This window comes from Xiphophorus maculatus, chromosome 8 (assembly GCF_002775205.1).
Source record: "Xiphophorus maculatus strain JP 163 A chromosome 8, X_maculatus-5.0-male, whole genome shotgun sequence".
NCBI lineage: Eukaryota > Metazoa > Chordata > Actinopteri > Cyprinodontiformes > Poeciliidae > Xiphophorus > Xiphophorus maculatus.
Window position 1 is genome coordinate 19,697,324 of NC_036450.1, and position 13,872 is coordinate 19,711,195.

At 38.5% G+C, this 13,872-nt stretch overlaps 1 protein-coding gene across 1 annotated transcript in view; it reads right to left on the reverse strand.

Moving 5' to 3' along the window:
• Positions 1 to 4,349: 4,349 nt before the first annotated feature.
• Positions 4,350 to 13,872, reverse strand: part of map1b (microtubule associated protein 1B) — a 29,616-nt gene continuing 20,093 nt past the window's right edge. The window contains exons 4-7 of the mRNA XM_023338265.1: positions 13,579 to 13,719; positions 7,553 to 12,680; positions 7,218 to 7,447; positions 4,350 to 6,568 (exon numbers count right to left, since the gene is read on the reverse strand). Of these exons, the coding sequence (XP_023194033.1) occupies positions 6,413 to 6,568; positions 7,218 to 7,447; positions 7,553 to 12,680; positions 13,579 to 13,719 (5,655 nt within the window). The 3' untranslated portion in view covers positions 4,350 to 6,412. The remainder of the gene's footprint in view (positions 6,569 to 7,217; positions 7,448 to 7,552; positions 12,681 to 13,578; positions 13,720 to 13,872) is intronic.

A 13,872-nucleotide genomic window follows, 5' to 3' on the forward strand; every position in this document is an offset into this window, starting at 1 on the left:
TTGCAGATAGAGGTTGGTATCTTCCAACATGGCGCCACACTCTGTAATGTAAATGTTCTTATTTCTCAAACTCCACCTGTAGATGGCGCAGTGATACCATTTCTGATCATTTCAGGAAAACATTACAATGTGCGCACTAAACATCTGTATTAAATAATAATAAGAATAACAACGTAAAGACCCAGATTTTTCCTTCTTAATTAAATTGTCCAGATCGACAAAAAGGTCACTTAGCCATTTAAAATGGTAGACTGAGATGGTTTCATTGTAGTTAGAGCTTTAGAAAAGAAGACGTAAAAAAATAAACAAAACAGCAAATGAATCAAACCTATACAAAAAGAGTATGAATACATTTCCCCCCTACATTTAAGGGAAATTTCAGAAAAATAAACATATTATATTCAAATGACTAAAGAAAAAAAAACTTGTTAATTTTTTATTTCTTGCACCATCTGTGTTATTCTGTTGAGGAATTTCAAAGCAACGGACAAAGAAAAACTACTTTTTTAGGCTCTTTATGTTTAAAAACATTGTTCTGTTATTTATCAATTCTAGTCACTTTTGAGAGCTACCCTAAAAAAGTAATGACATTACATACTATTGCAATTGAAAATAAACTTCATGCCATGTATGTACATATCTATGAGTACTTTATAGCTAATGATAATGCACAATAATTTATAATTCTTTTCATCCATGTTCAATATTTTATTTAATACTTTTTTATAGTTTATCATTGTATTATAATAAGCTTATGTCTTTTATAGAAAGTAGACTTAATGATTTAAAAACTGACATAGGAGGGCTAACTGTAAATTTTGAGCTTTGAGATACAATAGTGGAATACAATCTGATACAAATAATTGCATCAATCTGGTGTAGATCTACAGATACATCATTACAGGAGGCTGCAGGAAGCAACACTTCCTGCCTTTTTAGGTTTGTGCCCCCACTGACCTGACAGGATTACGTAACAGAAAAGGAGCCTCCTTAAAAGGTTTCTGCTGTATTTTCCTTGTAACGGCTTGACCTCATCACACATTTAACATGAAACCATGCCTTAAAATAGGTTGCAGTCTTGTTGTTTATTACTGCATATTTCCAGTATGTACGTCTCAAAACTAAAATGTATCGGGCATGTTCTCTGCAAGTATGCTGAAATAAAGCTATAATATCTTGATTTTTTTTAATGCTTTCTATAAGTCCTGTACAGGCTTTGGTGAAATTACTATCAAATTTGCCCCCATTTTGAAAAAGCATACTGGTAAGTTTTGAAGAATGAACTCTCTACATTGGATGCTTCCACAATAAACTCCTATAATAAACAACAATGCAGAGCGAAAGAACTGGGAGGTTCCCCACTGTTGCCCTAGCAACATGATCTCAGCCCATCCAGCTGAGATAGCTCAGCCAATAAGATACAGGTCCCTTGGATAATTTATGGCATCCTGGAAGGTGTATGAGCCTCTTTCTCTCCCAATTTATCCCTCTGCATAAATATGATTCCATACTAATTGCTCATCTATACCTAGAGGCAAACAATTCAAAAGAGAAATATCATCATTTATGTGGATATTGTAACACCTAGAGTCTGATTTGACCAGACAAGCAGCCAGGTTGAGCTGAGGGTCCGCAATTTTTAGATCTTTGATTTATCCTTACATGCACCTCCCTTTGGTTTTGGAAAGCGCCTTGGGTGTCCCGTCATCATTAATAAACGTCCCCACTGAAACAGTTTTGCAACAACCTGAAAACAGCTGGAGCTGACTATATCACTGCCCTTGAAAGAAAAAGACAAAGCCTCCGTCTGTAGAAAAACGGAAGATCTAGGTTTGTTGGCAGATGGTTTTGAGATTCACATTGATAATAAATGCCTGCTGGTGTATGCTTTATCTAGAGAAAGTCTGGGATGTTGTCTCATTCGTATAATTTTTTTAGAATTTTAAAGCACATGAAAGGAAATAGAAAACATGTTCACTTAATGTCTCTGCCAAAATAGCCAGAAGATTGTAATTTAGCTTTCTAAATTTGCTGTAATTCTTATAAAACAAAATAAATAGAATTACAGTGATTCTCATTACTATCTGCACAACTGTTATTTTTTTATATCTAAATCAAAATGTATGTCAGCTTAAAGCACACAGGAGCTGTTCAATACATCTTGAATTTATTAAAGCTTTATTACTTCATTTTCTTCTAAGCTTTGGGGGTCTGGAACCTGTCTTAGCTGTCACCAGTGAAGAGGTGGGATACAACCTTCACAGATTGCCTGTCTATCACAGGACCAGAGCAGTCATGCACGCGATAAACAACCTGACTTTAAGGTCAAACTAAAGCTGCCAATTAACCTGACATGCACACTTGCAGCTGCATGATGAAGCTAAAGTAACAAGGAAATAGCCATGGGCTTGTCATGAGATTGTTATGGTCTGATAACCTTGATAAAAAAAATATGCCAGTTTCAAGATATGTAATGTAATGTAATGAACTCATTTTCAACAGTGGCATTTCGAATAGACAGTTCACATACAGCTTTTAAAAAATATTTAAATGAATAAATAAATGCAGGGGAAGACTTGCACATAGAGGTTTTAAATATTTATATGTTCTACAGTGCAAGCAGAATTCAGAAGACACTTTTAGCTCATCTGCCAGCAGTAGTTAGCGGAGGAATGGACATGTTGTCCTTTTTACCAGATATAAAATAAAACTTTTTCTCTTGATGTTAACTGTAAACTATTTCAATATTAGAAACGTTAATGGATAGTTAGAGCTATCTATTCAAATCTGTATCCTAATTACCTAATTTTCAGTAAAATTAATAAACTCATATCCTTGCAGATTTTCTCAAATCAATTCCAATTTCTACTTTTTCTTTCTCATTTGTCTTCTAACTATTTGTATTTTGTTGTATACTTTAGGCACAGAGCCCTCTACATTTACTGGCACCATTGGTAAAAAAAAAAAAAGTATATATGCATAAAAATACTTACAAAAAATATATATTTTATTGTAATACCATAAAGATACACTGAAAATTTTAGGAAAATCAAATTTTTAGAGAACATTTAGGGGAAAAAACACCCAAAATTTAAGTTGCTTTCAGTTAAATCACCAGTCACACAATGATTCGGACTCCAAATAATCAGTATGTAAAAGATGACCAAAAGAATGTTCAAATATCATATTTCTTTTATACTGACCTGATTAACATTTGATAAAATAATCCACTGTTTAAATTTTTTTTGTGAGGTATGAGAATGACTTGACACAAAGTGACACTTGTCTTAGCTTAGGCCACTTTGGCTGGATGATAATGACGATAATCATCTCTATTCTGACCAGGAAGGAAGTTCAATTAATGATAACATTACAATAACTGTATCCTGTAAAAGCAGTAATATCAACGCTAAAGAGTTCAAAGTATGGCCCATTCCACCAGTAAAACAAAACCTGTGACTCTGTTTCATGCTACATCTCACAGTGGGAGCATAGATTCATCTCTGTAGGACTGTCTGGCCTTCATAGCTCAATTTATCAGGAACACTGGAAGAAAAACTCTTCCCCCGGGGCTACAGTGTCATGTACAGTCAGTCATCTTTGGCCTCATGTCATTAACCTGTCAACACTTTGGTTCTCTGACATTATACTATTACCAGCCATATAATTTAATTTAAATAGAATAGGAGGGAATGCTCCATAAATCACATTTTAATCACACACCTGCTATAAATACAGACAAATAGGAGACAGATTGATAAGGCAGACTGGCATGAGCACATTAGGATGCATGAAACTGGGGATTAACTCAGAATTTCATGTCAGATGAAAATTGCTTTAGTCAGTCCAATATCTCGCAATATTCTTGAATAAGCATTCAGACATTTCCGTTTTTCCATGACACCTATACGCTGTTCTTGTCCCCATCAGCTGGACAAGACGCTGTCAGAAATGTGACATGAATAACAAGTACTGAACAAGTTTTTTCTTTTTTTTTTTTGGCTCAGAAAATATATTTCCCTGAAATTGAAAAGCTGAAATCTGCCACCAATCAGTGCAAATTAACATCAGCTGGTCAATTGATTATATAAAAAGTTGTGACATTACCAAGGCATGTTGGGTAAAACCTAAAAGCTTCTTTAAGATCTTTGCAACCGTTTTGTTGTAAAACTTTCAAATGGTACTGGTTGCATTTCCCACATTCCCAAAGACGAAAGAACATCATTTTAACATGAACCAGCCATGGTCAGGATGGTGTTATACATTTACTCATTTTCTCAACTTTCTTTGTATTATTTGTTAAGAAAAAATTGGCTTTAAACACCGAAAACAAACTCAAAAGACAAATCTTTATTCTTTCACAACAGATTTTATTGTGGCTGTCCTTTAATTTGTGGTTACTCTTACATAAGATTTGCCATAACAGGTACTGTAGAGGACAGATAGCACACAAATATCTGAAAGCACTAAGGAAACTAATTGCTATAGGTTACATATGAGTCTGGGGAAAGGGCAGAAGGGATGCCATCACAAGACAAATATATCACACAGCTGCAGACAAACATTTTTAAACTTCTTCCGAGAGAAAGACATGGTGGGAGAAAAGGCAGATAGAGAGTCAGAGAGACAGAGAGAGAGAGAGAGATATAGAGGAAGTGTAGGGAAGGAACCAGAGAATAGAGAAGAGAAAATATCAGTTCAGTTTGACAGTACGTTCGTGGTGATGTGGTGGTTTTGAGGTTCCCCTGCGGGAAAACCAGTCTGTGGTGGTATCATGAAAAACTGACGTCATTTAAGAAATACCCAGTGAGATTTCATTGGATAGCCCAAAATACCAGAGCATGTAATCAGTATGTGGTTGCTTAAATGTTCCTCCATATGCTGGCCTGTCAGAGATGATTAGTGGCCAGTTTACTGTAAGCTTGATGTGAGCCATGTTTGTTCTTTAAAGTGTCTAGTGTTGAGTTTTACATACTTTTGTCAAAAAACACACAAGCCATTCACTCTCACCTCTGTGTGCTGCCTCCCTCGTGACCGAGATTCTTCAAGAAGTTGGTTTGTTGTCGTTCTCACCCATGTTTTTTTTTGGCTGAGAATGAAAATGTATGACACATTGTGCCCTAAGTCATGTTTTCTGTTACTACGGTGCCACTGGTTTTGTTGGAATTTGTGTGGAGCACATATGTCACTGAAAACTTGCAAAAATCATTGATTGAGTGCTTTTTCCCCCCTTTTCAAAATTAGTCTTTTGTTCTATCATAGCAATTTCTTGTAGCTCCTAAAAGCAAGTGTGAGCAAAAACCTCATTAAAAGTAAGAAAAGTTCCAGTATAGCATAACTCATGCATGCCTCCCAACCACTCTATTGGCCACAAAGCTATTTATAATTATAGTACAATTTAGAAAAACAAGACATTTGTAAGGATTATGAAAATATCCTGCTTTGCCAGCTTTACAATGGGAAAAGGCTTTAGCTCACTGATCACCTTAAAAAAACACTTCTAAGAAATAAGGTAAGGTTCCCTTTTTCTTGAATTAGCATAAAATCTGTAAGTAAAACAGATATTCCAAAATTAAAGCCGTTCTTCAATATTTCTTTTACAGACAAAGTCTATAAAATGATTTTGTACACACTAGTTTTCTGAACCCATTGAATAAAAAAAATTAAATAATCATAAACAAAAGTTTTAATTTACTGTTATAGCTCATTGCAAAACATATTAGTGGCATAGTTAAATAAATAATAAAATTCAGCTAACTTAAAAATTAAAGGAAAAAAAATATTCTATTTTTAGCAGCTGTCATTATATTAATGATCATCAATCTCAAGCATCCCAGTCTATTATCATCATTTCTCACTGTAGCTATCACCATTTAGTAATTATTGGGTCTTCAGAGTTGTTCATCCAATCAGGTCTTCTACATTCACTGTGACTCTATAAGGCAGTTACAGAAAGACTTTTTCCTCCCATTTGGTGTGGGAGGAAACCACACCAAATATGGTTTCCTCCCACACCAAATGGAGCTCGTTAGAGTTAGAGCTTGCCAAAAAGCTCTAACTGAATATTACAGAGCTTTACGATAATACAACAGAATCAATAAATATTGACCAGGAGGCTCTGAGGAAAAAAATAAATTAAGTACTATCATTATGAGACTATATTAAAACCGGCAGGTCTGGACATTCAAGGGGTGCTGCTGGTTTATTTGGGTTTTCATCTCTTTGCCGTTTGATCCTTTTATTAGGATCAAGCCGAAACATGAAGGCCCTAATCTTCTTCTTTTGGTAACATTAGTTAATGGTCATTACAGGTTTTCATTTCATTCAGTGTTTTTGTGTCAGTTCAAGCTTAGTGCTACATGAGTTTGGTTTTCTTTGAAGACAACATTCCTTTCTGGTGTTTAGTACAAGGCTACAGCTCTATCTTACAAGCTGGGAAGGACTCATCTTGCATGACAACTGTGCTGCTGCTGGCCAGAACCATGATGTTCAGCTCCTGCTGCTTGTCATGGGTCTCCTGGTACCACTCCCTCATCACATCTGTGTCATGGGTTGGAATTAGAGTAACCTTAAGGAAGCAAAGGGAAATTATTTGATGAGAGTGCATTTCTCAATCTGGTCAGTACACTGATTGCAGGTTTAAAGGAATAGTGCATATTTCTGCTGTGGGGTTGTGTGGAGTAGTTTTGAGTTGTCAGTGACTTAAATGCAATGGACAGCACCTCAAACCTCGAGTGTTGTACTTGTTCGTTTTTATCATGAAGTTACTCCGAGTATTATTAATCTCAGAATTTATTAGCAAGTTTGTCATGAGACAAACACAAAATTGTCTCATTTTATGATATGCAAATTAAAAAAATCAATATTGTGCAGGACATTGGTAAAAGCAAGGAATATAAAACCACAAATTCAATGCATGTTTATCAGTTTCATCTAAATCATTTGCCATGATTTTATTGCTTTCTAATTTACTTAACATTCTCATAGAATATTTACTGGACAATTATTCTACTTTGAATTTATAAGACTTTTTTAATGTCAAGGTTTTCCACCATTACACCACAGTTAAGATTCTGATTAATCTTAATTAGTCCAAGAAAATCCTTCTTCAAAAACAATTTAGTTTTTTTTTTTTAAATCAATGATGAATTTGTTCCAATTTTTACAGGTTTTAGCACTGAATATATTTACAAGCTCACTGGTTACTTAAAACTTACCTGCATGCCGTTTCCCCACTGGGTTTTTCCTTCAAGTAAAGCATCCAGGACAGCTCTACTGGGTTCCTGAGCTGATTGATTGTTGCCACTGACTACATAGTAAGAGGAGCGGACACGTTTAAAGAATTCAGCATCCACATTTTTGGCACTGCAGTGATTGGGAATGTAAACCAAATCCATGTACATAGGAGGGCAGTTGGACAGCGGTGGCACTTTCCCACTTCCGGTACCTGAAATAGATTTTTTTGTCAATTAATCAAATTCTCAACTGCATCAAATACTGTATGTATGACAACACAAGCATAAAAGACGATTCTGATTAAAATAATACACACCTAATGCAGAGCTTTTCACACCTTTGGATGCCGAAGTATTGGTTGCATTTTTGACATCTTTTCCTTCTCCAGCACCCTTCTTTGGAGAAGCAGTCTTTGAGTCCTTAATCTTTGACAGACCACTCTTCCTGGCTGGCGATGAGGACTTTTTTGATAGCTTTTTCTTTCTGGTCTTGTCTCCGCCATCTGTATTTGCATTGTGAAGGTTTTCTTCAGCCTTTAGGGCTTCCGGGTCCACCATACAAACATCATGATTACCTGAAGTTGGAGCAGAGTCCCTGAGTGTCAGTGGAGGTGGATCAGCATGCCTGTATGTCAGAGTTCTGTCACTGGGCAAAGTTTCAGAGTCATCTTCAGAGTCAATGTTTGCATCTGCTGTGATGGAAGGGCACTCTTCTGTTCCCGGAGGTACGTCTGAGTCTGTCTGTGATGGGGCAGATTCACTGATGGATGTGGGTGGGGTATCCTCACATTGCTTGGCAGAAAGCTTACCTCCTGGTGGCGGGGGTCCACCACCTGACTTGGCCAGGGGTTTCTCCTCATCCAAGGCGTTTTCTTCATTAATAAAGTATTCTAAAGGGTTTGGGTTGATGAATGATGGTGACAACTCAGTCTTGGGGTGACGGTACTCACAAGATTTCACAAGGCAAAGATCAACATCTGTCTTAGATGGAGCACAGGGGCTCTTTTTAAGGGAGTCTGGTTCCCTAGAGCCACAGGGAGAATTAAAATCGTAAGGCTCAAAGGAGAGAGGTAGTTCTGATGGTGAAGGAACTTTTGGACTTGTAGAATTTTTTTCAAGTATAGAGTCATCACATTTGAATGGATTCATTTCTGTTTTGGGGGAAGGAATATCTTCTTTTGAAATATTGAAAGATGTAGATGGAGAAGGGGCTTTGGGAGGTGATGGTGACTTGTCAGGTTTCTGCTCTGAATCCAATTCGGCTGTTGTTTCCAAGACTGGACTGATGCTTGTATTAGCTGGGGGACCTCCTAACACTGGGGAGGGTTCATTGGAATGGGGAGACAGAGTGAGAGATGAGGCCCTTGGGGTGGATGGAGACTTATCTGTCTGCTCCACAGCAGCATGTAGGTTCTCTGTCATTTGACATGGAGTTGTAACAGAAGACTGAGATGCATCTGAAGGGGTTGCCGAAGTGGCTCGGGCTGAATCACCTCCTTCTAAAAGCAAGGGGTTTTCTGCACATTTTGGTTCTCTAGATGCCTTTACCTCTGTTACATCTGAGGGACTGTAGTCCACTTCAGTTGGACCATTTTCTGTAGCATGAGAATTGCTGCCCAGTGACTGGTGCTCTGGAGATTGCTTACTGAAATCCAGGGCTAAGGAATGATCGGGTGACTCCTGGCCAAACTCTAAAGACATAGTGGAATGCTCTGGAGATTTTGTGTCCTGTGTCTGCATTTTGCTTTTAGTCTTGGGTGAGATTTCTGGGGAGATAGACATAGGCCTTGGACTGTCTTCCTTAGTTGGTGATCCCTCTGCCTCATGAAAGGTGGTTGGAGTCTGAACCACTGAGACAGACAAAGAGTCATCAACCTCTGTTGAGTGAGGTGAGCCTACCTCAGCATGCAGAGAAGGAGAACCAGTAGTCGGTTCTGGCAACGAACTAGTGGCCAGAGAAGCTGTGGATGCTGAGGCCAAGTGTGAAAATGTATCTTCTGCAACCACTTCTTCCAGGGGAGTTTCAGACTTGTCTGATGTAGTGCCCTCCGAAATAGACATTTTACTCTCTTCTTTAAAAGTTGTAAAAGCCCCAGAGTCAGATTCATGTTTGTTCAGTGGTGCTGAGGACAACAGTGAATGGCTGATCTCTTCCTGTTTCTTAGCTTCTGCATCGATGGGTGATGACTCCTGTGGGGATTCAGGCTCAGGTATAGATGGGCTTCTTGGAGCGGAATCTGTCCTATCTACTGGTGATGATTGTTCTACTACTGGATCATTAGGCTCAGGAGTAACTCTACTGTAGGAGTCTTCTTTATCACTTGTGACCTCCACAATAACTGGACCCTGTGAGCTTTCATCTGAAAGAGGTGGTAGAGTTTCTACTTTCTCATCAACTGGTGACTGATAGTAAGGTGTGTGACCAGAGGACTGAGGCGAAATAGCTCCTTCCAAAGGTTTGTCATCAGGGCTCTTGTAGGAATCAGCTGCAGCTTGGGTGCAACTTGCCAGGGTGGATGACAGTTCTATTGGAGCACCCATCGTTGAAGAAGAATGAATGATGTTCTTAACTTCCACTGAGGGAGAACGAACAACAGGAGATGTTGTGGATACCAAACTAAGCTTGACTGAGTCATGTCTTTCATTTGACTCTTGATCAGATGGAAATTCTTCAGCTTTTCCACCTGATGGAAGCTCTTCACAGGATTGATCTTCTTTTAGAGGTAAAGGGGGGGATACTGTTAAAGCAGAATGGTGGTAGTCTTGGCCTTCTGTGACATCACTCTGAGAAAAACCTGTACCCGGTATATCTTGAAGTGGAGAGAGGTTCTTTTTCTCAAACTCTCCTGACTCTGATTTCCCAAACCTTTCAGCATCCTGTGATGGAGATCCTGTCTCATCATTGGGTGTTTCATCACTCAAAATGTCCCTGGGAGTCAACATCTCATCCATGGGAGTGGGCAAACTGGAGATTTCCATAGTGGACTGCGTGTAACCTGATGTGACTGTATACTCTTCTGGTGGGTCATCTCGGTTCTCTTCATCTGAAGTTGTGAAGCTCTCAAAGCCAACAAGAGGGATTTCATCCTGGGTACATGCAGCAGGAGAAATTGGGGAAGACACTTTGGGTGAAGCTGATTCAAAGAGTTTTTGCTTCTCTGTTGTGTTAGGACTTAGATGCTCCTCTACTACATTTTTATTTGTGATATCATCATTGTCCTCTGTTTCATCTCTTTGTTCCAGTTTATCATATTTGGCTTGGTGCTCATTTTGGTGGTTATTTTTATCTGATTCTGCTTCCTGTGGCGCATAAGTCTCCTCTGTCTCTGCTTTGTCATCATAGTCCCCTCCCTCAGATGTCTCCTCCATTACAGTGCCCTCATCCTCAAACTTCTCACAAGCATTGCCATTGAGCTTGCCTTTCAGGACTTGCTCATCTGGAGTCCCTCCACTGTCACCTTCTGCCTCTGTTGTTATGCCCTCATCCACAGACTCTAATCCTTCAGGGGACTCTTTGGTCTGTATCACTTGTTCATTTTGGGCCACCAAAGCTGCTTTCTCCTCATCTTGCTGTACAGTTGCATCATCCTCAACAAACTCTTCAGCTCTAAGTTCCTCAAAGTCTTTTGTGAGGTCTTCTGGGGAGGACATCAGAAATCTTTCTGCCTCTGGGTCTTCTGCAACAATGGCAGTACTTGCTGCTAGTTTGGTTTCTACCTTCGTTTCTTTTTTTATCACCTTCGACTTTCCTTTATCTTTTAACTTGGATGGAGCTCCCAGATCTCTCTTTGAAGAGTCATCCTTTTTCAGTGGCTTTGGTTTTAGATTATTTTCCTCAGCTGCATTGGAAGTCTTTTTAACATCTTTGGAGAGTCTTTTTGCATCTTTCTTTTGTTCCTTCTTTTCTTCCTTCTTCTCCTTCATTGGAGAATCTCTTCTTGTATCCTTTTTTAAAACTTTCTTTGTCTCGTCCTTCTTTATTTTTTCTTCCTTTTTAGCTTCATCCTTCCTTGCTGCTTCTTTTTTAACCTCATTTTTCTTTTCTGCTGATGGTTTGGCCTTTTTAATTTTTTCCATTTTGGACTTTGCTTCAGATTTTTTTTCGGGAGTTTCATTTTGTCCAGTTTGATCTGCATTTGCTTTTGGTTCTTTCTCCTGTGGCTTTGCCTTTTCCTTTTTCAAGGGGATCTTTTCCTTTTTATCTAACTTCAGTGTTTTCTCATTAATTGATTCTGTGTCTGTCTTTGCCTTCTCTGGTGTTTCCTCCTTTGAAATCTTTCGCATGGCTTTGCTTGGTGATGGCTTTGGGGTAGACTTTAGGCTCTCTTTACTGTCCGTTCTGTGTTTCATCTTTGCTTGCTTCAGCGTTGGTGTGGATGGGATACTGGAAGGCATAGTTTTTTGAGTGACAACTGGCTGTTTCAGGAACTCTAAATGCTTTAGCTTCTCTAAGCCTTCAAATATGTGGTCCTGGATGGCATTTCCAGGAAATAGAACCCGTACAACCTTATCGGAGGGATTTGCGGGATGCCACACAATGAGTGAAGAGATTGAAGTCAAGTAGGAAAGAGGGAATTCGGACTCTTTTCCATTTGGTAGAAGAATGGAGGTAGTGTCATTTTCACTTCCTGTCCACTGCTTCATAAAGTGCTGCATCTCCTTGCTGTTTTTTGAAGGATTGAACACATACATTTCAAGCCTCCCAACACCCATTTTCTGAAAAAGTGTGATTGGTTCTATAGTGTTTCCTACAGGCTTCTGCAAAGGCTCGATCCTTAAATTTAGCTTGTTGAGGAACAACTGGGTGAATGCTGCCTCCTCAACATTCCTACGCACTTTGTAATCAGGTTCAGGGTTTTCCAGGTTCTCGGGAAAATTCACAAAGACAATGCCAATATCTGGAGAAATCATGTTCTTCACCCAGTCACTGTTAGCTGTCGAACCCTGCGATTGCTCCTCCTCAAGCTCTGCAATTTTCCTCTGCAGCATACTGTTGATGCCTGGCAAATTGTCTTCACCAATATGAGTCAAGAGGATGGAGTCTACCCGATCTAGATGTCTCACCAGCTTCCAGAAGCACGACCTCCTGTCGGAGCCACCGTTAATGAGCATGTTGAAGCCATTTACAGCAAAGAGAGCAGAGTCTCCTCGACCACCGGGGAAAATATAACAGCATGGCTTAGAAAGTTTGAGAAATCCACCTGAGGTTGGGGGCTCCAACATGTCAAAAGGAGAAGGGATTTCTACTGATTCTGATAAATACTCAGTGAACTCTGAGAGACCCTCCATTTCTGGGAGGATGAGAGCCGAGTTTAGTTTCATGTTGATGAAGTCCTGTAGGTTGTGTTTGTCCAAGTTGGAGTTTTTCCAATCTCCTTGTTCAGGGCAGGAGAGTGTAAGGTTGGCTTTGTTTGCTGGAGGGATAGTGCTGAGTAATTCACCAATCTGTGCAAGGAAAATAAATAAATGGAGTTTTATTTTTGAACAAGAAATGAATCCACATTGTATATCTCAGTAAATCTTAAAACAAACACTACAATCTTTTTCACAACATTTGAATTTAGACTACATCTGATCCTCCAACTGTCATCTATACTTTTATAATTATAATGCCACTGTTAGCAGAGTATCACTGTAGAGATTTTTGGTGATGTTTGGAAAGTGTAGTGATCAGTTTTACTGTCAAGCTACTGTACCTGGTTCCTGACCTACTGTCATACAATATGGTCTGAAATGAAAAGACCAAAGACCATGGCCATTTCCACATAAATGAACTCTGCCAGTCATGATAATCGATGATGTTCACTGTAATAATTCTTCAACATCAATAGTCTTACATTTTTATACATTTTTATTTTTATGAATACATTAGCTGAGTTTTGCTCCATTCACTGTTCAACTCCATCTTCAAAACATAATGATAATGGCAAGTTCCAAAGCCACTTTAATGTTGTTTTTTTTAAAGTTGCTGAATGCTCTTTTAGCAGGTTAGTGCATGTTTTACTTTACCCTAAATAAATGCTTCAGGAATAATTTAGACCCACCTGTGTATTAGATTTTATATAGCATGTCACTGCTGCCCATTTGAAACACATTGGGGCATGTAGACTTTAATATCTCAATAAATAATATTGAAATCAAGCAACAAGATAAATAAAATAATTTCATCATAAATTTCCAAGATTTCTTCTTTTATTTATTTCCAATTGAGTCACATCATATTTAATATAGACAATGAACACAATGAATTATGCATTCATTGTAATGATTTTCGTCTTGTTTCAGGTCACCTTAGCCGTGCAAGACATAAGTCATATTGATATGTTTTTGCATGTAGCCTCACCTCTTGATCAGTGAATATGTCTATGAAATTGCAGAAAGAGAAAGATCCAGACTGAAGAATCAGTTCCCCCGTTTTTTCTGAGCACTGCCCTGAGAGGACCAGTAGCTTGTGTCTGGCTGTGTCAGAGATCATTAAGCGAGCCTGCAAATTGAGAGAGAGAGAAAGCAAAAATAACAGCTGTAGTGATAGGAATATAGTTGGGGAGAAAAAACAAAAGATAAATTACAACATCTTGAACTGCCTAAGTAACAATGAATTTCCACTTACTTTTTTTAGAAAGACAAGTGGTGACAC